We start from the raw sequence: 26,943 nt of genomic DNA on the forward strand, positions 1-26,943 counted from the left end.
CTTGCATGTGGCACTACCAGTTTGATTCCCAGGACCACAGTGACTCCTGAACAGAGCAAGGAATAGTCTTATAACAATGCAGGGTGAGCTCTCCCACTAAAAGCCCCCAAATAAAAATAAAACACAGCACAGGGGATTAAAGTGCAACTTAATGTTAGACATGAAACTCTAAAATACATTGATGACAACACTGACAATGCTTCAGAATACTGGCTTCAGGGATGTCTTCAGGGATTCCATTGGAACATCAAGGAAAACAAAAGCAAAAATAAACAAATGATTATCAATTTGAAGTTTCTGAACAATAAGAAACTCAATACAAAAACCCTGAAACTAAAAGGCTAATCTCCTACAGGATAGGAGAAAATATTTACCTCTTTACTTCCAACAAAGACTGGTAACAAATATATAGATATTTTGCAAAACACATCAACCACCAAAAGAAAAAAATAGGGAAAGAGCTGAAGATACACTCAACCTAAAGTAAAACACAGATGGCCCAAAAGGCATCTGAAAAACTGCTTACCATTTGTTATGAGGGAAATGCCATTTAAAATAACATCAAACTTGTGAAAGTGGCACAAGTACCCCAGAAATAAGCACTCACAAGAGTGAAGAGAAAAAGGAACCTCCATACAGTGTTGATAGAAATGTAACTGACAGTCCCACTGCATGTTAAACCTGGAGAGTTGCATGCACTTCCATCCCTAGGTATCTTTCTGAAGAATATGAAAACACTTCATATATCTAAAAAGATATATGAAGACCTTTATTCATTATACTCAATAGTCACGATACTGAAGGGAAAGAAAAAAAACACAAGTGCCCAATAAAAGATGAGTAAAGGGGCTGGAGAGATAGCACAGCGGGTAGGGCGTTTGCCTTGCACGCGGCCGACCCGGGTTCAAATCCCAGCATCCCATATGGTCCCCTGAGCACGGCCAGGGGTAATTCCTGAGTGCAGAGCCAGGAGTAACCCCTGTGCATCGCCGGGTGTGACCCAAAAAAAAAAAAAAAATGAGTAAAGAAATTGTGTACATGCACACACACACACACACACACACATATACATACACACAATGAACTACTACTATTCAGCTACAGGAAAAGATGGCACCTTGCCACAATATGTATAGGACTGGAGGGTCATTCTGAGTGAAGGAAGTCAGGAGAAAGACAAATACTGTATGATTTTACTCGTGTTGTACATAAAAAAAATAATTCCAAGCAATAGTGTCCAATGAAAACAAATCTTTATAGACTATAACCACCAAAATGAGATCATTAACACTGGGGAGAGTGGGCTGAGAGGGCCCTGTGCACTTTGGCAATAGGTGTGGTGTGCTGCAATGATTCCCCTAAATCATATAAATATCTCAACTCTGGCAGACCATCTCAGTACAAAGATGAAATCTTGCCAATTCTCGCAGGACAATATGGAGCTAAGTGAAGTCAGTTGGCAAGCTGGAAAGAGACAAATTATAAGATGATTTCACTCATTTATGAGGTGTAAAGAAAGCAAAGAGACAAATCTATAGTCAAGTTATGTTTAGACTGAAAAATTAAGGGTGTCAGGGGGTCCACGGGGGACAGAGAGGGTAGTGTGGGGAGTCAAGAGGGTGGAGGAGGGATTTTGCCTCTTTGGTGGTACAGGAGTGTGTGACAACTTAAAGTGTATGTTTTGTGGCCAGGGTGTCAGAGATGGCTTAAAGGGCTGTAGATGATGCATGGGATTTGCTCCCAGCAACAGGCTGGTCCTGAGCATATAGTATCACTGGGAGTGTCCTCTGAGCACTGAGCAACTAGCTATTAGTTATTAGTTGCCTTAACAACAATAACGACAAACCCCACAAGAATTTGGGAAGAATTAAAATTCAAAAAAAACACTAAAACAACACCCCTAATACCAACTCTCAGGTCCCCTGTGTTTCTGGGGGGGGGGGGGGTGTTGCACACATGCATTTTCAACCACTGGTCTACAGGTATAGAGAGGTTGAATGCCATTGACAAAAATCAATTGTTACCTCAATTAAAAAAAACAGAAAGAGAGCCAGAAATAATATAGTGCCACTTGCCAAGTGCACTTCCCAAATGAGTTCAATCCCTGGCACGCAAATGGATCCCCCAGTACTGCCAGGTGCATCCTCAAAATGAATAAAGAAAGAGATTAGTTTTAGATTATTAAAGAGATCTATGTTCAAACTTTTCAGAGTACCTATTATTTTAAAGGAAAGGGAGACAATTTAAACGTAAGATACTTTATATAATGAGTTATAGTTTTAAAAATGTCTTCAGTTGCCTATTTGCTGGAGCCAGATGTGGGTAAAACAGGAGCATATTGTTAGCTTATAAACTGAGAGTAGAAATGCACAGGTTAATAGATGACAAGTGGATTAGTCAAATAAACTGAAAAAACATTACGGTGAATTGCTAAACACTATGTCACCAATGAAAAGTTGTCTCTGATTTATGTCAGAAGAAAAAAAAATAACCTCAATATTTAATTCATTTGTACATAGTTTTTAATAAGCTAACTTTTTCTTACAAGTATACTAGCAACCTTAAAAAGATAAATATCTACTACCAAATGTTGAATACTGTACAATTTATAAAAAATATAATTTAATGGATTTGGAGTAATAAAGGAAGGTACCTAACTCAAAATAGATTATTACATAAGGAAATTCCACCACTTCAGAAATTTAACCAGAAAACAGGAAAATTCCAATTTGTCTAAGGGAACACTTAACAGAACCAATATGAATTTGGTTTACGTCTATTGGTATATATTTTAATAAACTCTTTAAAAAGTATCTTACCCCCCAAAAAAATAATCTTCATAGTACATATAATGCTATGGGGCACATAACTAAGAGGGAAAGAGGACTGTTAAGCTTTAACTTAAACTAGAAAAACACCTATTTCCACCTTTGGTCCCACCTCTGTATTAGGTCCTACTACTGTCTTTGAAATACCTTTGGTTCATGGTCCTTGAACTTTTCATCAGAGTAAGATAAACCAACATGCCCACATTCTATCAAATTCCCAATAAGATCCTCAGAAATTAATAAACACTGTGTGGGAATATTCCCACGTGTGCTCTGATTCTTCTTTCTTAGATAACATTAGTTATCAATAGGCAGAAATAATTCAGTTTCAGTGCTACATAAGTATGCTCATACAAATAAGAATAAAAACCTTGCTTTTCCACTTTTAAAGATATAGTATCATATTTTTCAGACATAATTAGCAATTTTTAGTCATTGAACATAATATATCATATTACAATGCCAGGTGGCAGACCTTCCATTTTAGGAAGAAAAATAAGTTTCACATGAAAAAGATTTATTTTAAGTTTACAGAAAATACATTTAGAATAAATCTAAAATTTTAAGCACAGAAGTATTCAGAAACAAACACAGGGGTTTTAAGATGTATAGTTTCCATTCTGTTCAAAATCATACAAAAGGTCCTTGCACAACTATTGATCATCACCTCGTTGCCTTAAGTTTCTAGATTTCCCATTTTCAAGTCTTCTCTTCTTGAAGACAGGGGCTACTCCATCTGCTATGGCTCCAAGGGAGGTGACTGTTTTTTCTTTAAATACCACTTTGGGTTCCCCATCAGTATCTATTTCTGAAGATGACACATACTCATTTTCAGTGCTTGGAAGTTCCAAATCTACCTCTTCTCTGGAATAGAAAGTAAAAATAAAAACATTATTTCAGAAGCTGAGATCAGGAGCTGGGTTTGATCTCTACCACCACACATGTCCCCTCCCAGGATCACTGGCGGCAGCCCTGCAGCCACTGAAACACTACTGGAGTAGCTCTAGTGACCCCTGGTACCACAGGACGCTGCTGCATGCCCAGGCTCTCACACTAAACAGCTAGCCTGGTTGGCCGAGAATAATTATGTGTGGCCCCCAGGGCTTCCTGAGCACCCCAACAAACATTTATTTCATAGAATATGATCAACTTCTAGATCTCCTGAGTCCACAAGAACCCTAAGATCATTTAATGATAGTAAGAGTAGTAAGCTATAAATGGATTATTTTAGAGTATAAAAATATCTTAGATGACCAGTTTTATAGTATTTATAAATTTATACATTGGGACTGGTAATTTAGTTCAGTGATACAGCAGTATCTTGATTTTGTGAAGCCGTAAGCTTGATCCCCTGCATTATATGAGTACAAAAATATTGCACACTATGTGGAAACATGGTTGCACATATTCTTTTATTCCTGTATCATAAAGTGTATATAATATAAGTATATAAATACCTCCATCTGAATGTGTTTAGCAGTACAAATTCTATAGGTGGGTAACACTATACAGCTCTTTATGCAAGTCAGCTATGGACAGATAAGGACTGGGGGTTTATGCAGCAAAGGAGGAAAACATATTAATGTCCTAGGTTGCAGACTCAATGGGGTTACTTACACAGCACCTCTTTCTAAGATCCAGCCCCTTAACTATGAAAGTGGTTAGTATATGTAACAAATGACTAGTCCTAAAATTAGTATCTGATTAACAGAAGCCTGTGCTTGAATTAACCAGTCTATAAAAGAGCAAGTGGGACCCTCTGCGCCTAAAGACTTTGATTCCAGAGATCTAACACATTCGGGCATCCAGCGCAGCATCCAATAGCAATGCACTGGGACTGCGAACTGGGCTACAACTCTACTGCCGGGGGTGGATTTTTTTCCTCTCCACCCTGCCTTCCTGCATGGAAAGCGGCGGGCTGGTGGCACCCATGTGGCAGGCGCCATCTTCTAGACTCCAAACCCAGAGGTATTCGGTTTTTACTTTTGGGGCTCCCAGGAACTCATGGGAAGGGGGCGTAACCGGCACACCCTCGGCCCAGATAAATCCGGAGCCGCTGAGCGTGAATCGGACCCTCTGCGCCGAAAGACTTTGAATTCAGAAACTTCTTACAGCAATGCACTGGGACTGTGAGCTGGGCTATGTAATTTCTGGCAGAATTTTCCCTGGACTTTATACAGAAATCCAAAACCGCGCGGACACTACTGCGTCCGCGCGACTTAATATTTGTAACTGTCAGCAATGTGAAACTGTTCCTTTTGAACAGGTCTGACTTGGGGGGGAAACTCCAAATAATAACAGTAAGTTTTTGTTGAAATATTGAAGGTTTTTAATGTAGCAGCCACCTCTCTGGACTGTGAACTAAGCAAAAGCCCCACGCTGGCCGACGCGGCGTGGCGTACACCATACTATGAGGCGCAGGAAGGGGGATGAGGGGGAAAAAGAAAAAAAAAAAAAGGGAAAAGGAAAAAGGAAAAAAAAAGAGAGAGTTATGTACTTGTAGCAGTGGGGCTACATATCTCTTCATTTCCAGCAATGAAAAACTAATTATCAAATGTAGTAGGTCTGTCTCTCTTGGGTGGAAACTCCAACAACTATAGTGAGTTTTGTGTTGAATTATGGAATGTAATCAAGGTAAAGAAAAAATGAAGTGAAATTCATTAGTTATACAGTAGGGGGTAGGGGGTGGGGGCGGGGGGTATACTGGGGTTTTTGGTGGTGGAATATGGGCACTGGTGAAGGGATGGGTGTTTGAATATTGTATAACTGACATATAAACCTGAGAACTTTGTAACTTTCCACATGGTGATTTAATAAAAAGTTAAAAAAAAAAAAAGAGCAAGTCAGTCATGCTATATACACCAATCAGTCCCATTCATGAGCTCTTTGAATATGAACTAGAAAGACTGTCATGTTTAACTCTCTAGTGGTTAAGAATAAAAACTATTAAAAATTCCTATTCTGCTATTTAGAGAAAGGAATTATGTAGAAGAATAAAGCTGACATGCAGGGAAAAGTACAGTTGGGAAAAAAAGGCTCCTTGGGCTGGAGCAATAGTACAGTGGGTACTGTATTTGCCTTGCAGATGGCTGACCCAGATCTGATCCCCAGCATCTCATATAGTCCCATGGGCAATGCCAGGAGTAATATCTGAGAACAGAACCAGGAGTAACTCCTAAGCATTGCCAGGAGTGGCCTCAAAAGACAAAAAGAAAGGGGGTGGAACAATAGTACAGTAGGTAGGGTGCCTACCTTGCATGTGGCTGATTTGGGTTCTATCGCTGGCACCACGTATGATCCCCTTAGCATAATGCCAGGAGTGAGCCCTAGTAACTTGATGTGGCCTCCAAACGGAACACTTTTGGAGGGCTGAAGCAATAGTACAGCGGGTAAGGCACTTTGCAGCATCCCAGGTGGTTCCCTGAGCCAGGAGTAAGCTCAAGTGATCCCTTAAGGCCCAAGCCAATTCCAGTACCACAAGGATCCCGACACCAACATTATAACCCTGGTGGCCAAGGCCTGGGTGGGCCTGAGCACTCAGTGCCAGGAGGGGCACAGTGGCACCTGCCCCTACAGGGTGCAACCCCTACTCAAACAAACCAAAGAGATAATTTCAAGTACTTACTGAGACTCAGCTTCTTGTTTAATTTCTTGCCATTGTCCATATGGAGTAGGAGTTGTCTTTTTACGAACTTTGGGCTTTTCTTCTTTAGAAACGGATGAATTCTGTTCCTGGCTTTTTCTACCTTTTAGTGTTCCTGATTCATTTCCTTTATCATTACTACTTTTCTTTTTTATCTGAAATGTCAAAGTCAAGAAATAATACACTTCAAATGTTAAATAAGAATAGAAATAATTTTTTTATTTTACTGATTTATAAATATATACTTATTACAAACACACTTAATTTAAATTGGCATTTAAAACAAAGTCCTTAAAAGAACTTAATAAAGGCTGGAGCAATAGCACAGCGGGTGGGGTGTTTGCCTTGCACGCGGCTGACCCGGGTTCAAATCCCAGCATCCCATATTGTCCCCTGAGCACCGCCAGGAGTAATTCCTGAGTGCATAAGCCAGGAGTGACCCCCTGTGCATCGCCGGGTGTGACCCCCCAAAAAATATATATTTTCATTATGTCTAAAATACCACAGTCAGGGCTGGAGCAATAGCACTGTGGGTAGGGCATTTGCCTTGCATGCAGCTGACCTGGGCTCGATTCCCAGCATCCTATATGGTCCCCTGAGCACTGCCAGGGGTGATTCCTAAGTGCAGAGCCAGGAGTAACCCCTGTGCATCGCCGGGTGTGACCCAAAAAGTAAAAACAAACAAACAAACAAACAAACAAAAAATCCCAAAAACACCATAGTCAAAGCTCTTTTCTCATTTTTCCTTTTTTTGGCTACCCCTGGCTGTGCTCAGGGCTTATTCCTGGCTCTGAACTCAAGAATCTACTCCTGGCAGGCTCGGGTGACCACATGGGGTTCCGGTAATTGAACCTGGGTCAGTGGCATGCAAGGTAAACATCTTATCCATGTACTGTTGCTCCAGCCTCTGCTTGTAATATTTATTTTCTTCATATATTTTTGTTTTGCTTTGCTTTTTGGCCACACCTGGAAATGCTCAGTGCTTACTCATGGCTATGAGCTCTGTGTTCACTCCTAGAGGGCTGGGAGTACCATATGATATGCCAGGGATAGAACCCAGTTGGCTGCATGCAAGGCAAACATCCAACCTGCTGTACTATATTACTCTGACCCCTCAGACACTAAACATTTTTAAGCATACCTTTTAAAACCAGGACCCAGGATTACATATTCCCCTCCCTACCCCATGCTTTTCTATTTCTGTGAGCAGTTTAAAATAGATGAATCTAATCAAACAGACCTAATTATTTATTTTCACATTTCCCACTTAATCTCCTTGCTCCCATGTCCTATCCTCAGATAATTTTAGTTCTGTGACTACCATGAAAGGTTGCTTTTTAAAGTAGTGCAGTATGATTTTTTTAATGCTTTGCAATAAAAGACATTCTGGAGTGAGTGACAGTATAGCAGGTAGGGCGTTTGTCTTGTACGTGGCCGGGTTCAAACCCTGGCACCCGATACAGTCCCCTGAGCAGCACCTGGAGTAATTTCTGAGTGCAGAGTGAGGAATAACCCCTGAACATCTCTGGGTATGATCTGAAAAGCAAAAATAAAAACAACCCCCCCCCTCAAAAAAAAAAAAAAACCACAACACCACATGCTGATCCTTTTCTTCCTCTCCTCTCTCCCCAGTTATATATCCAGCAGTGACTTCCCCTTCACAGTGAGAGGAGGGGGAGAGGGAAAGGCGGGGAGAGGGAGACAAGAAGGGAGAGAGGGAGGGGGAGAGAGAGAGAGTGTGATAACTCGAGCGCCCATCATAGAGGCAGGCAGGGGTGGGGTGGGTGGGAGGCTACAGGACTAGGGCTATTGGTGGTGGGAAGGAAATGTACACTGGACAAGGGACAGCTGTTTGAAATTATATGACTGAAACCCAATCATGAACAACTTGGTAACTGTGTATATCAATGTGATTCAATTAAAAAAATTAATGCGATACAATGTGCCTCTTGTCTTTTGGGAAGGAGGGTGGGTTTGGGTCAAACCCTGCACTACTTGGGGGCTACTCCCAACTCTGTGTTAGGGGTCACTCCCGGCCGTGTTTTGGAAGCCACGCAGTACTAGAGACTGAGCCCCTGTTGGCTGTATGCAGAGCCAGGGCCTTTAACCTTGTATTCTCTCTACAATGTGCCTCCTTTGATATTAATTCCATGTCCCTAGAGCTTCTCTTAGATGGTGTCTACTTAAGAATTCCCTCAACCTATTCATCTTTATTCTGCACTCGGGGGTCACTCCCAAAGTGCTCCAGAGACCCTAAGGGATGGTGGAGATAGAACCCAGCTGGCTGGAAGGTAAGAGCCTTACCAGCTGTATTACCTCTTCGGCTCCAGCCCAGAGGTACTCAGGAACCATGCTGTGGTGGGGACAGGAGCCAGGTCTTCTCAGTCCTTTGACCTATCTCTCTCTCTGCCTCCCACTGTGAGATTTATGGCACCAATATGTTGATGATACTCAAGTTAGCATTTCTGGTTTAGACAGAGACTTGCATGCTCACAGCCACTGCTCTGTTAGATATCATATCAAATGTATGGAGGCTTACAAATACTTTCCTGCTAACAGACTGTTATGGTACAACCACGTACTTAGTTGTCTTTGCTTAATTTCTACCTCTTACCAAAAAACTAAAGTTTGCAGAGCCTCATAAAAATTGACAAACTTTAATAAGAACTCAATTAACTCAATTGAAGAACTTACCGTAAACTTTATTTTCTGCTTTTGTGTTTCTGTTGAGACCTCTCCTTTCTCTGCTTCCTTTTCCCCATCAGAATCACTATGTGAATCTGATGATTTGGAATCTTCTAGGCTGCCATGTGCCTTTTTGTTGACCTTACTAGAAGGTGAACCGCCAGATAGTGGAATAAAATCATCAGGTTTTTCCCATCTGGATTCTATTTAACACATTTTAACAGTCATGTTATTTAATTAGCAATTATATTCAGAATTCTCAATACTTTCTGCCACTTATATAACATTTAATCTATTTCATATAATTACTTGAACAAGATGATAATAAATAAATGCAAAGCTTTTGCTCTTTTATCTTTCAGAAACCGACCCCAAATAATCTTACACATAAAAACTAGGCCCCAGTGTAAAGAGACCAAAGAACTGGTTTTTTTTTTTTTTTTTTTTTAAGAACTGGGTTTCTAAGGCCTCACAACTTACCTGACAACAATGTCTGGAAATAGGTGATAATAAGTACATTTCAGATTCCACGGAATTTATTTATTACAAAGATTTCCTGGGATCTTTACAAAGTGAAACCATATAGTGGAGATTGGAATAAATACAAGAATTCCATATTCTGAATGAATATAGTCTGTCATATTTATACTAGGAACAAACCCCACTCCTCCATTGAACTCTACTGCCACCCAGTGGTTTAATGGATTTTTGAAAGGATAAAGAATTTTGAATAATCTTGCAGTTATTCTTTACTTTTAATTTAGTAAAAGGGAAAGTGTTTCTAAAATATATTGGCCAACTGGAATAGGGTAAAGAGAAGCAGAAGCTCCATTAATAATTACAATGTTCCAAGGGGTGGAGAGATAGTACAGTGGCTAGGGCACTTGCCTTCTATGTGGCTCACCCAGGTTTGATCCCTGGTATACATATGGTGCCCTGACCACTGCCAAAAGAAATTCCTGATTGCAGAGCTAAGAGTAACCCCTGAGCATGGCCTGGTGTGGTCCAAAAGAAAAACAAAATTACAATGTTCCAGAAATAAACTAAAACTATTGAATTGGTTTTTTTTTGGGGGGAGGGGTGCAATATCCAGTGGTGCTCAGGGGCTACTGGCTCTATGCTCAGGGAAACATAGGCAATGTAAAGGAAAACCAGGGGTGGCAGCATGCATGGCCAGACGCAATACCTCCTGTACTCTTTCCCTGGCTCAAATGAAAACTGTTGAAGACAAACTTATATGTAGTCCTTTATTAATATAAAGTACTTTCCAACACTAATGAAAAGCATTATTTTCCTTACCTATATATTCACAAAGAATTTTTAGAAATTAAGAAATTTATAACTGTTAAATTAATTTAACAGTTAAATTAAGCACCTACTATGTACCAGGAATTATGTTAGGAATTTGATTGACATGTGTCCTTCAAGACTCTACAGAATACATAAATCATCCTTTGTTTTTTTACTGAGATGGAACTGCAGATTCTGTGACTTGCCCAGTCATGGTGCTGCTAATGGAACAAGATGGATATTGGGCTCAGATCTAACTCCAGAAATATCTTATCTCACTATTTTATCTCTATGACGAACGAGTACCTCAATTTTACTAAAGAGAAACATTGCTATGTTCAGGCAGGTGTCTACTAGGTCATTAAAAGGTTCATTCCTTTTACATTTAATACTATGAAGAGATCTTTGATAATAGGCACTTAGGAAAAGGCCCCAAACTCTCAAAGTTTTACAAATACTAAATACTATAGCAATTCTAGAAAAACTGACTATAGTAGAAACCATGCACAAATTAAGAAAATTTCAGGACCAGTTTTATGAAATTCAGTAATGTTTAGCTAATTATGCATATTTATAAATGTTTATATAATTAACATTATTAAACAGTAAAAGCGAAAATTTAACAATCCAGTCACTTCAAAGATTTTTCGGTTTTTCTGGATATTTTTTGTTTACTAAAGGGAAAGGTGGCCAGGCTTATGGCTCAGTGCTAAAGTGCATGTCCCCCAAAGGTGTGGGCTGAGGAGAGAGCTCCGAGTGCTGGGGGAATACTTTGCATGTGGAGTTTGATCCGAGTGCAGCAGGTGTGACCTCAGTGTATGGAGTCAGGCAAATTCCCTGACCACTGGTGGGCTCCTCCCCTGGAGCAAAAAACAAAAACAAAAACAAAAACAACCAAAAAGCAAAATAGGTGCAGCTGGGGATGTAGCTAAGTGGCACACCACTTGCCTTGCAAATGCGAAGTCCTAGGTGAAAGATTTGATTCCCTGGCACTACACACAAAAAAGAGGGACCAGAGAAATATAACAGGGGCTAAAGTGCTTGCCTTGACTGCGGACGCCTCAGTTCAATCCCTAAAACTGCCTAGTGTGGTCTTAACACCAAAAACAACTCATCTGCCACTTGCCGTAGCGCCCCCCTCCCTCCCCACACACACACTCCACAAAAGGCAAATTGAATCAGGCGATTTCTAAGTTCCCAAGATAAATATTTCTAAAAAAGAAACATGGTAAAAATAAAGTATGGGAAATAAAGTAATTATCTTTTGAAATTTTGCAAATACAATTTTGCAAATACAATCGCTCAGGGAATGACTCAGTGGTTAAAAAAGTGGTCAAAAGTTTCTGTGTAAGCAGAAATCTTACAGTGAATGAATTTTATCTCAAGTACAACTCACACGTGCAGAGTGCAGTGCCAGTAGCTCTTCTATTTGGGGACAGCCCCTCTCCCTGGCCTGCCTCAACAGAACATGTAAACTCTGATGCATAGGCAGGTTTGTGCAACTACTATGACTGAAAGAAATGCAAACACCCTGGAGGCACCCTGGCTAAGTTAACAACACCCATGTGAACACTACAGTGACCCCAGTAAGCACACACACCAGAATGTGTGTGTGAGTAGCACAACTAATGCGATCTCCCATGCCTCAGCAAATATGCTAGTATACTTGGGTGTGCACCCCCTGACCGGAACTATGAGCCCTACAATCAGATGTGTGGCCCCTAGCAATTACATCAAAAACAAGAAAGGAATGATGGAGAGCCTTGCAAATGCAGCACTGAGAGTAACAATGTGGAACACAGTATCCTTGAAAGGTATAGAAATCATTTTTGCTTTCCAGTTGCTTTTTTTTTTCTTTTTGGGTCACACACGGCGATGCTCAGGGGTTGCTCCTGGCTCATGCACTCAGGAATTACTCCTAGCGGTACTCAGGGGACCATATAGGATGCTGGGAATCAAACCCGGGTCAGCCACGTGCAAGGCAAACGCCCTACCCGCTGTGCTATCACTCCAGCCCCATCCAGTTGCTAATTTTTTTTTAATTATTTATTTTTGGGGTTGTTTTTTGACCATACTAGTGGTGCTCAGGGTTTATTCCTGGCAGAGCTCACAGAACCATATGAAGTGTTGGGGATCGAACCCAGGTCGGCTGCCTTGCCCATTGTACTCTCTCTCTCTGGCTCCTTATTACTTTTTTTAATTAAAAAAAACAAACATTTGTGGGGCTGGAGTGATAACACAGCGAGTAGGGCATTTGCCTTGCACGTGGCTGACCCGGGTTTGATTCCCAGCATCCTATATGGTCCCCTGAGTACCGCCAGAAGTGGTTCCTGAATGCAATACCAAGAGTAGTCACCCCTGTGGTGACCCAAAAGGTAAAAAAATACACACACACACACACACACACACACACACATTTGTGCCCACCTAGAAGAGATCCGGGGTGGCCGCACACGAAACAGCTCCTCTGCTCCTAAAAGACTATGATCCCAGAGGCCTACTAACCACTTTTGGCACCCAGCGGCTTCTTACAGAAATGCATCTAGACTGTGAACTGAGCTACAACCCCATGCCGCCCTGGGAGGAGAAAGGTTTTTCTCTCTTGGCCTTTTCTTTCGGTGACTTCTGGCAGAAATCTCTCTGGGCTTAATTACTAAAATATCAGAAATCCAAAACTGCTAAACTATCAAGTGATGCCTTTTCAGCAGGTTTGATTGTTGGGGGAAAATTCCAAATAATAATAGTGAGTTTTCTGTTGAAATATTGAATGTATTCAAAATATAGAGAGAATAAAGTGAAGATCATTAGCCACATAGGTGGGGGAGGGAATGGGAGGGGGGTGTACTGGGGTTCTTGGTGGTGGAACATGTGCACTGGTGAAGGGATGGGGGTTTGATCATTGTATGACTGAGACTTAAACCTAAAAGCTTTGTAATTTTTTTCATGGTGATTCAATTAAAAAAAATTAAAAATAAAATAAAAGGTAAATATATGTGTGTGTGTATATATGTATATATACACATTTGTTATAGAAACATGCTTATCAATATACTAAAACCCCAAATTCATATGACTCAACAGCAGGCTAATAGATTCAGGTGCAAGTTTAAATAGTTAAAATAATCTAAAACAATACGTACCTCCTGTTTCTGCATTATAATAATAGGTATACCCATCTTCACTTACTCCTTCAACCCAAACAGTCTTCAACGCTGTCTAATGGGAGGGGAACAAAAAAACTCTGTATAAACTGAAGATAAAGTTGTAGTTATATATTAAATAACTAAGGCAGCGCGTTGGCCTGCCTACCCTTTCTCCTTGACACTGAGGAGTTAAGAAGTGTACTGATCATGACCGGAAAGTATGGTTTGATTAATCATGAGCTAATTTTCAGGGAGAGCCCCATCTCTGAAAATTCTAGCAACTGTCCTGTATGATCCTTTAGGCAGACATCTGTTTTTTAGCCCCCTACCTCTCCACCTCAGACTTCTAGTCAAAGAACTAGAGAGATGAAGAAATAGTGTATGTGTTCTGGAGTCTAGGGTATTCTTATTTTTGGAGTAAATTTAGTTAAGGAAACTCCACACAAACCCTAGAAATCAATCATTTTAAAGAAACAGAGACACTACTTATTAATGTACTTCAGTTACCTTTTTTAGGCTTCCTTGAAATTCTTCAGGTTTCTCCCACTGAGTTGCTTAAAGCAAAATACATTGCAATTATAACATTTTTATTTAAAAAATGAAAACAACTTTCAAAAAGATTTAGTTTAGCAACATTTACAAAATATTCAATGTGTGCAAAACATTGGTCTGTAGTTAAAAGCTTTAACTATGAAATAAAAGTACAAGTGAATACAATGTAACCAAGAGGTAGGAGAGAACGAAAAATCAGAAATTCCTTATACTATACACAGGAATTATAGGACCAAAACAAGGCTTCTTTTTTGTTTGGGTTCAGGGAGTTGGTGGGAGGAGGGGGTGCATACCTGGTAGAGTTCAGGGCTTACTCCTAGCTCTGCTTCAGGGGATAATTTGTGGCAAGGCCCTGGGGACCATATGAGGGGCTGGGAGCCAAACCCAGGACAGCTTTGTGCAAAACAAGTATCCCACCCGCGATACCATCTCTCTAGCCTCAACAAGGCATCTTTTAAAGACTATCTAATTAAGGTTTGATAACTTTTAAAGAAATGAGATGATCTTTAAACATCCTGGAGCAATGTAGCCCTAGTACAGAGACAATACATTTGGAAGGGCATTTGCCTAGCACACAGTCAGCCCAGGTTTTATCCCAAGCATCCCTGAGCCCCAGCAGGAGAGTTCCCTGAGTGCAAAGCCAGGTGTAAATCCTGAGCATCACCAGTGTGGCCCAAAAACAAAACAAACATCTTGGGGAAGAAAAATGATGGAATGAAAATAAGAAGAAAAAAATATGCAGTAATTCAAAAGGAATATTGCTGAGAGCAGGAAGATATAATGTAGGATGGAACAAAGCAACAGGCACGAGGGAGAAAAGACATCAATAACATTTCTACATAAAACTGGAAAAGACTTAAAATTACTAGGAAATATGATTCACCTCAGAACTAAAACTTATGGACTTCACTTACTGCTTCACTTAATACTCAGGGCAAACAGAGTATTACTATTTGTATGAAGTTTAAAATGTGAATTACAGTATTACCTGTAGCTAAAGATTTTCTTCCTAAATAACTTTGATCTTATATCTTTTAATCTGCCTTTTCTACTTGATCTCATATATCCTAAGTTAAAATTTATTATCTGCACTCCCAGATCATCTCCTATTACTGCAAAATCCCACAAATGCTTTAAAGGTACTGCAACCTCAACATAGCTATCAACATATATCTACAACTGAATTCATAACTGTCACACTTAAACTTAACACTGTTTTGGAATTTCATAGCTTAGTTAATGGATCCTCCTCTCTAATACAGCCCAGTCAATTTTTCAGTGTCTTTTTGTTTCAGGAAATCTTCAGAGAAACTCTACCAGATAATTTTTCCCAGAACTTTCAAACCTGTTTACATTCACATTATTTCCATGTCCGGAATACATGCTTAAAACAACTTATCAAACCTTTTCATGGCATTATTTATGAAGTGTCTGCATGGAACCAGGCATTTTAAAATGTACAAATGTAAGAAATCAGCATTCAACCACTGGTGAATGGATGGTGCTGGTCTGTAATGTATAAAGGTAGAAAACCACTTGTCTACCAGCAGTCCGTAGGCCAATATGCAGAAAAGGTACTGATTCACAGGTACAAAAAGTACATTTCATAATCCCTCCAATTTTCTCATCTTTATAGGATGGTCTGAGGAAGTTCTGAGGTATATCCAAAAATAACTGGTGAGAGCCAAAGTTTCAGAAGATTTATTGAGAAAATATAAGACTGTAGTTTACCTGTAACAAACCCTCTTTTTGTTACAGGTAAATACTAAGCAGGATATTGACCAGTATTCTTTGTTGTGTTAGGATAGACCCACGTCCCCATCATGCAAGGCAATGCATGTACTACTGAGCCACATCCTCAGTCCTGAGAAGGCTAACTTTTTAAACACTTAATTTTCTTACCACTGCAGGGGAAATGTAGTTAAAGTTTACCACAGTTGGAATGTTTTGTTACTAACTAAAAAGTTCTAATACAAAACCGCCATTGTGGGGCTGGAGCAACAGTACAGCAGGTCATTTGCCTTGCATGTGGGCAACCTGGGTTTGATCCCCAGCACTCTATATGAACCCCCAAGCACCACAGGAATAATTCCTGAGTGCAGAGCCAGGAGTAACTCTGAGCATCACCGGCTATTCCCCAAAACCAAATTAAAAACAAAAAGCCCCCAAAAAACAGTCACTGCTCTTTACAAGTTTAATGCCTAAATGACTTACCTCCTGTAGTTAGATCATAATAGTAATGGTAACCCTCAGAAGTTAAGCCTTCTATCCATCGGTCCTTTGAAGAGTCTTTTTTCTTTTTCTTTTTTTCTTTTGGCTGACTTGGTGAAGGAGGAGGTGGGGCAGTGCTGCTTACTGGTGATACGCTTTCCTCCAAAATATCTAGGAAAAAAAAGAGTGAATCAGCTTCCCAAGACACTTTTTAAATGCTGGCATCAAGATATTAAAACATTTCAATGAAAAGCCTAACAAGATTCCTTTGGAAGCTGACATATTTACTATAAAGTTCATTTGGAATACTATACATGCATGATTGAGAACTAAATATTGGTTAAGGGGACTCTATACATTCATTCTGTGGGCAACAGTGGTAGCACAGGTAGTAGGGTGTGAGCTTCCAAGAGAAAAGGTGGGAGCACGCAGGACTCGAGCGTTCGGTGGCCAAAACACATCCCCTGGCCGGGTCACAGTGGTGACGCACAGACAAAGGACCGGGGAAATGGAAAAATAGGAACTGGACCCCAGGCTGGTCAGTAGACAGCTTCTCTCTCCTGCCAGCATAGTCCAATCTCTCCCCTTACAGCACAATTTTAGTTGTTTTGTTCGCAGTCTCAATCATCATAGTTCCATCATCCTAGTCCCTTTATAGACCTCAATGTCCTCTCCTTTATGTTCTTCCTAGTCTCATTATAGTCTCATAGTCTCCTCATAGTTCTTGTATTCTTGTCCTCAAAGTCGCAAAGTCTCAGTTCTCCTCCCTTCTTCCTCTTACAGCAGAGTTATATAGAAATCATGAAGGGTGAGGTACACATAAGTGGAGTTGAATATTGCCATAACAACAAACAGATGTAAAGTGCAAGTGGGAGGGGGTGATGTGTGTGTTGTGTTGTTTGCGGGCTCTTGGGGCAGAGCACTCTCTCTCTCTCTCTCATCGCTCGAGTTCAGTGCTCTCGAGTCGCTGTGTATGGACCGGATCGGGATGGCTCCTTCTTGTGCTCTGCTTCTGTGTGTGCTGCTGTGCTATCTTCTGTCTGTCTCTCTATCTCTGACTCTGTCTCTGTAGTCTCTCCTCTGGTCTCTTCCGACCTCTGTCTCTGTCATCTCTCCTCTGGTTTCTTCCGATCTCTCTGTTTCTGCTCTCTCTGGAGCCTTTCTGCTTCAGTCTTCTCTCCACTTCTGTGTCTTCTCCCCTCTGTGTCTTCTCTCCGTTCCTCTTACAGTCTTAATTTATATAGCAATCACATAGCATGGTGAGACAAAGGTGGAAAAAAATCAACAGGGGGGTAAGATCCCGTACAAGGTAATTTGTACTCATAGAATTAACTTATCTTCACTAATACTCAAATAAATGAAAATAATATATATATATATATATATATATTTGGGGGAGGGTTCACACCTGATGGTGCTCAGAGGGTCACTCTTTGCAGTGCTTGGGAGACCATATATGGTTCAGGTGCATACTAGGAAAGGATCTTACCCCTGTATTAGTTCTTTAGCCTGAAATAAGTGTATTTTTTACAGTAGTACTTTAAAGTACTGAAAAGAATGACCAATTTCAGTGTTAGTATGACTCTTCACATAGTTTTACATGAGTGAAAAGATGAGTAGTAGGACTTTTTTCCAAAGGATTGGCCAGTTATTCCAAACGCTGAATAAAAAATTAATTTTATTTCCAGTGAAAGTGTAACATCAAACATTTCTAAAGGCAGTTTGGCATTGGTTATCAATATATAAAATACAGTCACACCATGATTATGCAATTTCATTTCTAGAAACTGAATTTAATAGAAACAATAAAACATATAAAGATCATTAAATGCTCACTAATTATGACAATTTAAGCCCTTAATTGTTTCACAAATATCACTGTGATCGACAATTTATACACTGTTACTTAATTTTAGTAAAATCTGTTGATACCAAAGCATAGTTCCTAACCACTCTTTAGTCACTAAAATAAGCACTAGTATAGCGGGGAGGGCGCTTGCCTTGCACGCAGCTAAGCTGGGTTCGATCCCTGGCATCTCATATGGTCCTCAGGGCACCACCAGAAGTAATTCCTGACTACAGAGGAAGGAGTGACGCTTCAGCATCACTGGGTGTTGCCCTCAATTTTTTTTTTAAATATCATTAAAGGAAAAAAAATGAAACAACTTCCACAAAGATCACAGTACAAAATACATGGTGTAACTTCACACATATATGTATATGTACCTGTAAGTAGATACATGGTTTTTCTGGCCCCCTTTTTTTTTTTTTGGCATGGAGATTTGAACACAGGGTTTCACATATATCAGATATGTATTCTATACCTGAGCCACATGTTTGGTCCAGTATTTCGTTAGTTTTTGTTTTTTTATTTAATTGGGGGCTGGAGTAATAGTACAGTGGGGGGGGCGTTTGCCTTGCACTCGGCCAACCCGGATTTGATTCCTGGCATCCCATATGGTCCCTCCAGTACCGCCAGGAGTAATTCCTGAGTGCAGAGCCAGGAGTAACCCCTGACATAGCTGGGTGTGACCCAAAAATGAAAGAAAAAAGAAAATTTTTCTTTATTATAATTTATTATAATTTTAAAGGAATATATATTCTATTTAGGAAAACAAAGTTATGAAAAATATTTAATTAAAAAATAAAGGGGCAGAACCCACAGCTTGGAAATTGGCCTCATATGCTAGGGGAAAAGGCAGCTCAGATAGAGAAGGGAACACCAAGTAGAGGATGTCCGGAGGACCCATTCAGATTGGAAGATGCGAGCTGAAAGTAGACTATAAACTGAATATGATGGCCACTCAATACCTCTATTGCAAACTACAACACACAAAAGAAGAGAGAACAAAGGGGAATGCCCTGCCACAGAGGCAGGGTGGGGTGGTGGGGGATGGGGTGGGGGTGGTGAGAGGGATGCTGGGATCACTGGTGGAGGAGAATGGGCACCGGTGAAGGGATGGGTAAACGATCACTGTATGAGTAAAATGCAAACACAAAAGTTCACAAGTTTGTAACTGTATATCACAGTAATTCTCTAACAAAAAAATTTTAAAAATAAAATAAAATAAAATATATAAAGGGGCAGAAGAGAGAGTACAAAGGTTCAAATCCCTGCTGTGATATATAGTTCTCTGATGACTGCCAGGGGCCAGTCCTCGGTATAGATCCAGTCAGTAAGACCCAGGAGTAACACAGGGTCCTTGAATAAATGAAAATAAATAAAAAAAAATATAAAGGGCTAGAGAGGTAGTTAAGAGACTAAGGTACTTGCCTTCAACACAGCACACCCTGGTCTGAAACCTGGCACCTGGAGTGACTCTTAAGCTCAGAGCCTGGAGTAACTCTCCCCATTTAGCACTGCTGGGTGTGACCCAACCCTCACCCTCTGACAAAATAAAACAAATAGGAAGCCCCTTATCCTCGTGGAACTCAAGTATACCCTCTCAGAACTAATTGTATACATGGCAACTTTTATTTTTAAACTTTTCAGAGACACATGATATTTATTCTTTAAATAGTGCTGCTGGTGAGCTGAGTTCCCAGTGAGGTAGGGAGTGTAAAATCTGCAAGAGCTCCTGCAAGGATGTGCACACTAGGTCCTGCCCAGCCTAAGGAGAACCTGAGACTCATTTGATTTGCACATCATGAAAGCTGGACACTACACCTAAGTTCTGGGGGAGCCATGGTTCTCAGACTTCAGTCTGAGAGGTCCTCCTTGCAGGAAAATTAGTCCCAATCACCACCCACGTTCAGGCTGTTGGACTGCTGTAGGAAAAGACTCACTAGAGAAGCAGTGGAATTAAATAGTTTTATTGACTGAGTTTACTAATGTTAAGAATTAAGTGCTCCTGGGGCTGGAGCGATAGCATAGCTGGTAGGGCATTTGTCTTACACTCGGCCGACCTGGGTTCGATTCCCAGCATCCCATATGGTCCCCTGAGCACCGCCAGGAGTAACACCTGTGCATCACTGGGTGTGACCCCAAAAAAGCAATAAAAAAAATAAAAGAATTAAGTGCTCCTCCAGAAGGAAAGAAGCAGGCCAGAAAAAGTAAAGGAAGGTGGGGGATATAGCCGGGTTCAGTCCTTGGTACTGCATGGTTCCCTGAGTGCCATCCGAGGACTAAGTCAATGTTAGTTCTGGAGGACCACAGGGAAAGTGAAGGGGAATTCATGCCATAAAGTAGTCATGAAGTAGTCCATGGTGAGCCCCAGAGTTAAGTGTCTGGATAAGTTTATCTATGGGTCGAATCTTGTAGTTTTTTGGGGCCACAAACCACTTCTCGCTGGGGGACCATGTGGTGCTATGGACAGAGACCAGGGTACATGCAAAACATGAGTTCTCAAGCTCTGAGCTCTGACTCCAGCCCCCAGGACATTTTAAAAGTTTGGTTACCTTTCTTTTGGGGGGGCAGTGGTCACACCTGGCTCTGTGCTCACGACACTGTCCATGCTTGAAGGACCATACACAGTGCTGGGATTGGGACAATGGTTTCGGACACAGCCACGTGCTAAGGAAGTGCCTTATCCTTTGTATTATTATCTTTCGATTCCCCAGCATTTCTTATTTGATGAGGATAATGTCATTAAACTGATATTCTGCTTCAAAACAAATAAAAACAGTTGTTATTAGATAATAAAGATTTTCATTCTGTGTTGATTATCCTAACATTCTTCAAGACCTACATTCGAGATGTGTCATATCTCCTGTTTAAGGGCAAGGGATTTGTCTTGCTCTTAATAAATACAGAAGATTCCTGTTGAAATTCTATGATGGGATAGATAATCTATTTAAATACACTTTATTTTCTGGAACTGAATTATCCTTACCCTTAAATTATCTACCTCTGGTAGTAAAGTGAGTGTGGCCACAAAGGCAAATTCACTATAATTCAGCAACATAAATAAATATGATTCATAGATTTGGCCACATGAATAAAATGTAAGGCTTATTTTTCACTGATCAACTCTTTTTAGTTGAGTAATTTCAACACTGAACATACTTAAGTATCTCTAAAAGAGCCACTGACAGAAGACAACTAAGTACCAGTGTAGTGTGGTTGTTGTGCGTGGAATAGTTAAAAGATGAAGTTTTAAATGCAAAACCAGGAAGAAAAGCTCAAGTTGTAAGAGTATATGCCTCGCACGGGGAAGGCTAATTCAGTCCCCAGCACTGCATGGCCCCCTCAGCAGCAGCATCAGGACTGTATCAAGCTGAGCTATTTACAGCCAAACATCGCCAGGAGTGGCCCATCGACCCCATCTCCATAGCATTGCTGGGGGTAGCCCCCATTACAAATAAAAGCAAAACAAAAGTGCACGAACAAAATCCCAGTTTCAATAGCTGGTGGAGACGTCAAGCTGTTTCCAATGCCAGTTTGATCCCTGTTACCACATGCCCCTTTCCCAGCAAGCACTGTTAGGTGTAGACCTGAAGGACCCTAAGCACCATCAGGTATTTTCCTAGTGGCCCAAGGGTGGATTTAGTGACCTGTGGCATAGTAGGAGCCTCACAGCACTGCATCCTTAGGACTTTGCACTGAACTGCCAATCTGAAAGGCGCCCCCACCCCCAATCCCAAGAGTAGCCCTTGGGAATACCCCCATCAATAACATAAATGGGGCTGTGATAAGGACAAGGACAAAGAGCAGACACTGAGTGTAAAATCTTCTTTATAAAAACAACTAACGCTCACTTAGCTTGACCTCTGATGTTACTTTTAAAACATGCTGGCTGCTCTTTTACCTGACTTTAAGCCAAGCCTTTTCAAATCTTCTTGGTATGCTTTCAGGGCAGCCGCCTCCATTGCAGCAAACTCCTTTGATGCTTTTTCTTCTTCCTTTGCCTTATCCAAGCTTTTCTGTTTAATCTAAGAAAGACACATATGAAAGTTAGATAAGGTACTGACATTTACATAAAAAAAATGGCAAACAAAGACAAAGTGAATTACCTCACTGATCCTCTTTGCCACATTTTCCTTATGATTCTTTCCTCTTTCATGAAATTCAACACTCTTGGAAAAGAAAATACAAAGGAAAAATACATAAACATAATGATCATACTAAAGTAGGAGAGTAAATATGGGGATGGAACATCACTGAAACTAAAACAAATGACAGAAAAAGATAAAAATAATCTTAATGCAAATTGTTTCATCAAATGATGCTATGGAACCAACTACACTATTATTATGTCCTTTGATTTCCTTTGGTGCTTAATATAAACTATGATGATCACAGAAATGGAAAAAATCTTTTGATGTTTTGAAAAAGTATTCTCGATGACTAATCTGGCAAATATGATTATAATGAAGACTCAAAGACATGAAGCCCAAAGAGGAGTGGAAAAAAATCGTTAACTTCAAGAAACACCTCTCAATATAAAATGTCAAAACCAGTAAGTCCCCAGTATTTGTACTATTCTATTTGCCACACTGGTTTGAAAGTCATAGATAATGAACAATGATATTTTAGACTGTTTCTCCATATTATGAGAACAGATATTTAAAAATCTGATATTGTAAACACATTTTTATACATTGTTGCAGTGTTACACATGTAGCATTTACAAAATGTAAAACTCCTATGGAGTCTTTTGGCCCTGTCCATAGTAAAATTACAGTATGTATTTTCCCCAGCAATCCCATTTCTGGGAGTGCAGTCTAAAAAGATAGACCTGAGCATGTACAAAACAATGTTATGTACAAGCTTACTCATTGAAGTACTGTAGGTAAAAGCAAGACAAATGCTCATCTAAAAGGGACCAGTTAGTAATAGAGAACAAAAAAGCTAGAAGTAATAGAGAACAAAAAAGCTACCCATATATTGATATGAAGAAAGCTCCAATATATATGGTTTAGTTTATGAAACATAAGCTGTGGGAGGACAGTATGCTACCTTTTACAAATAAGAAAAATGCTATAAGGGTTAAATTCTATGTATATGGAAATAACAGGAGAGACAATGAAAACAATGATGATTTACTAGGAATTAAAGTAAAACTGGATAAGCAGAAAGGCTATGAAGGAATGTTATCACCTATTTAAAATAGCTGGAAATGCCTTCAAAATTGCAAATGTGTGGTTGTATGCAAAAAAATTTCAGGTAAGCTTTGCAAAATTAAGTTTTGTCAACTGAATCTTCTGTGCTGCAGTAGCTGAGTAATTACAGTGAATTCCTCATCAAAATGTAACTCTGTAAAGCATCACCTTTTTTTTTTGGGGGGGGGGGTGTTTGGGTCATACTCCTTGATGCTCAGGGGTTACTCCTGGCTCTGCACTCAGGAATCACTCCTGGCGGTGCTCAGGGGACCATATGGGATGGTCGGCCATGTGCAAGGCAAACACCCTACCTGCTACAGTCCTGCCCCAGCATCACCGATTTTTTATATGCTAAATTTCCTAAAGCTTATTATATTTCAAAAAGCATATGAAACATTAATATAAAATTTTACAATGAAAGTTGAATGTGTATCAGCTATTCAAAGACTGAAGAAGAGTTATTTTAGAAGTAATTTACTAGAGAGAGAGTATCTGAGCAATTGTCTGCCATAGAGGCAGGGTAAGGCCTGGGGTGGGGTGGTGGGGATAATGGGGACATTGGTGGTGGAAAGTTTGTGCTGGTGGAAGGATGGGTGTTCAATCGTTGTATGGCTGAATCTCAAACATAAAAACTTGGTAACTGTATCTCACGGTGATTCAATAAAATGAAGTAATTTACTCTATGTAATTAATAAAATTCATTTAACTGCCTGGGTACCTTCAGGGATGATAGACTGATATTATTTGTGTAGGTCTTAACATATGTGGCATTTGAAAGGATGGTTTAGGTTAAATGAGATAGTCACAAACTTTAGCAACTACAAAGATAATACTCAAAGAAAAACATCTCTAAATTCCTGATAGACAATAGTAAACATCTGAAGTAATTTTAACATTGTTAGTTTTTTTCCCACTCAGTCCTGGAGATGGAATGCAGGGACGTCGCATATATGGAGGCAAGAGTTCTAGACCTTGTGCCATATTCCCAGTTCCTAGATTCTTTTGGACATCCATACCAATAAAAAAAATGAAACGATACATTTAAAACATATGGCACGTAGTACGGCTGGAAACACAAGAGGTAAGGTGTCTGCGTTGCACGAAGTGGACAGGTTAATCCCTGGCACCCCATATAGCATCCTGGGCCTGGCCAGAAGTGATAGCTGACTGTAGCACCAGGAATAACCAAGTGTGGCCCCAGAAAAACAAAAAATACAAAATAAAAAACACACTCTAGCACACATCTATGCCATGTATCGAGTACTATGACATGCATGAGGGAAGAAATCAATGATGCTTTATTCCTTCAAAGCTGAATCTAAACAGATCAGTAATACGGGATAACTAGTGACTTGGAAATACAGTATCACAGGTAGGGAGGGCTCTTGCTTTGCAAGCAGTAGACCCTGGGATCAAACTTGGGGCACACTATTTGGTTTTCCTGGCTCTGCCTGGAGTGATCTCATAGCTCTGAGCCAGGAGTAAGCCCTGAGCACAGCTGGGTGTGGCTATGCTGTACCCGCCCCCAAAACACAGAGAAAAACTAGTCTTCTTTTTCATATCAAGGACTCTTGTTTATTTTGCATAAACCAGTGTTACAAATAATACCATAATGTAGGCATTTAATTTTTTTTTTATCGGAACCTGATGCTCAAGGGTTACTCCTCGCTCTGCACTCAATAAATTACTCTGGAGGTGCACGAAGGATGTGGGATGCAGAGGATGGAGTGGCTCAGTGCCATGCAAGGAAAATGCCCTACCTGCTATACTAAATGCCTCCAGCCCCTGAAGGTATTTATTAGACAGAAATTATTCACTCAGTCCATTTCCTGAATTGGGCTGAATGGCCATACAGAGAAAAATTTGGCTTAATATGCAATCAAACAAGCTTATGAAAAACATGAGAGCTTATTTTCCTACAAGGAATGTAAAAGAAAATCTTTTGATGTTTTTTAAAAAGTGCAACGTATAAAAAAGTGCTTTTTGCTTTTTTTTGGGTCACACCCAGCGATGCTCAGGATTACTCCTTGGTGGTGCTTGAGGACCATAAGGGATGCCGGGGATTGAACCCAGGTTGGTCGCTTGCAAGGCAAACGCCCTACCCGCTGTACTATGGCCCTGGGCCCAAGAAAGTGCTTTATAAACTCCGAGTTTAGAGCAAAAAGAAACTTCACACGAATACAACTTAATAGAATCTCTAATAGTGGAATAATCATACAGGCCTATTGTCCGCTATCCAGCACTTGCAGTAATCACAGAATTTCTTCGGTTGTGACTTCCAGTAGTCCGCCCTGCAAAAGGGGAGAAAAAGTCTAAGCTTACTTATAATTTTAGAAGGTGAAAATTCCGCATGCTTTACATCTTAAGGAAACGTAAGCTTCTGCTCCTGAATCTTGTGATAGATGCACAGCACCCCATTTCGTTATCCGAAACAGTCAAACTAATCGTTGGCAGCAGCCAAGCAGACCGAGGTCTGCAAGCAGGACTTCAATGCCTCGTCAATAAGACAGCTCGGCGAAATTCTCCTTTATCACTATCACCAAGGCGGAGGAAAGAAGAAACATCTCTCAGAAGAGAAGATGATTCAGCCAAAAAGATTTCCCTTTTTGGCCCGGTGGGAGGGCGGCTCCAGAAACTTGGAAACGGTTGCTTTATTATTTTTTTTTTAATCCAAGCAAACCGGAGTTCCCCTCCCTAGAACAAAAGCACGCGGCTGTGGGATCCCGGCGAGATAAACCGGTGCAGAAATACAGATTGCTTCTAGAGCTCAAGGAGAGTCGGGGCGGGGGGTGGGGGGTAGGGGGGAGACAGGTCAAGGCGCTTTTCGGCCGGCCCAGCAGAACCACCCACCACCGACAAAGTCGTCATCCCGCGAACCCGGCCCAGTCCGCTCCGGCGAGGCGGAGACGGTCGCGGTCCAGCCCCCAAAGTTTCACAATATCCCGCCCCTGCCCTCCGCAAGGTTCGAGCGCGACGGTCACGAACGGGTGCCCGTGCCTCCCCCTCCCACCCCAGCACACACACCCCGCCCCCACCCACCCACCCGGGCGCGGCGGAGGCCGGAGCGCCGCGTCACTCCCCCAGCCCCGGGGCTGCTCCGCCGGCGCATTTCTACCGCGCCCCAGAAAACCGGCCGCGCCGGTCGGCTGCCAGCCGCGAGCGAGTTAAGCCGGGGACGGTCACGCCCTCGGCCGAAGGGCGGGAGACGGGGGCAGGGAGGCCGACGCCCGGGGGCCGCCGAGGGCCGCCGGGCACAGACCACACGTCGTTGTTCCCCCCCTAGGACCCCCCCCCCCAACTCACATGACCGCACCAGCCGCTCGGCCCGTGCCCCTTGGGGTCCGGCTTCAGTTCGTCTTTTCCTGTCCACACCGTCGCTAGCCCCCTGGCCCCCCACGCCCGCCACCCCGGGACGCGGGGCGAGTCGGAGCCGGGCCGGCCACGAGGCCCAGCCCAAAGCTCGGGGCCCGAGACGCCTCCCTCCGGGCCCGGCGTGCCTCCGTCCCCCACCCCCCCTCCCCGCTACGGGGGCCCGGGCGGCCCAAACCGC

The 26,943-nt window shown here is 41.4% G+C and overlaps 1 protein-coding gene across 1 annotated transcript; it reads right to left on the minus strand.

Annotated features, from left to right (window-relative positions):
• Window positions 1–196: 196 nt before the first annotated feature.
• On the minus strand, window positions 197–26,896 carry WBP4 (WW domain binding protein 4). The gene is made up of 10 exons (XM_055131372.1): window positions 26,697–26,896; window positions 25,612–25,684; window positions 22,305–22,367; window positions 22,100–22,223; window positions 16,356–16,523; window positions 14,097–14,143; window positions 13,587–13,662; window positions 9,166–9,359; window positions 6,454–6,626; window positions 197–3,692 (listed from the first exon to the last, which is right to left on the minus strand). Coding segments are annotated over exons 1-10 (1,131 nt in total). The 5' UTR covers window positions 26,699–26,896; the 3' UTR covers window positions 197–3,481.
• Between the last annotated feature and the right edge of the window lie 47 nt (window positions 26,897–26,943).

Source organism: Sorex araneus, chromosome 1, assembly GCF_027595985.1.
Source record: "Sorex araneus isolate mSorAra2 chromosome 1, mSorAra2.pri, whole genome shotgun sequence".
Lineage (NCBI taxonomy): Eukaryota > Metazoa > Chordata > Mammalia > Eulipotyphla > Soricidae > Sorex > Sorex araneus.

What these genes read in the sequence shown, in the direction of transcription:
- WBP4 (XM_055131372.1), bottom strand. An exon ending in TTATGATCTAACTACAGGAG is followed by an intron (nt 14,144 to 16,355) that starts GTAAGTCATTTA and finishes TTTTGCTTTAAG; the next exon opens with CAACTCAGTGGGAGAAACCT. An exon ending in TTATAATGCAGAAACAGGAG is followed by an intron (nt 9,360 to 13,586) that starts GTACGTATTGTT and finishes TGTGTTAAATAG; the next exon opens with AATCCAGATGGGAAAAACCT.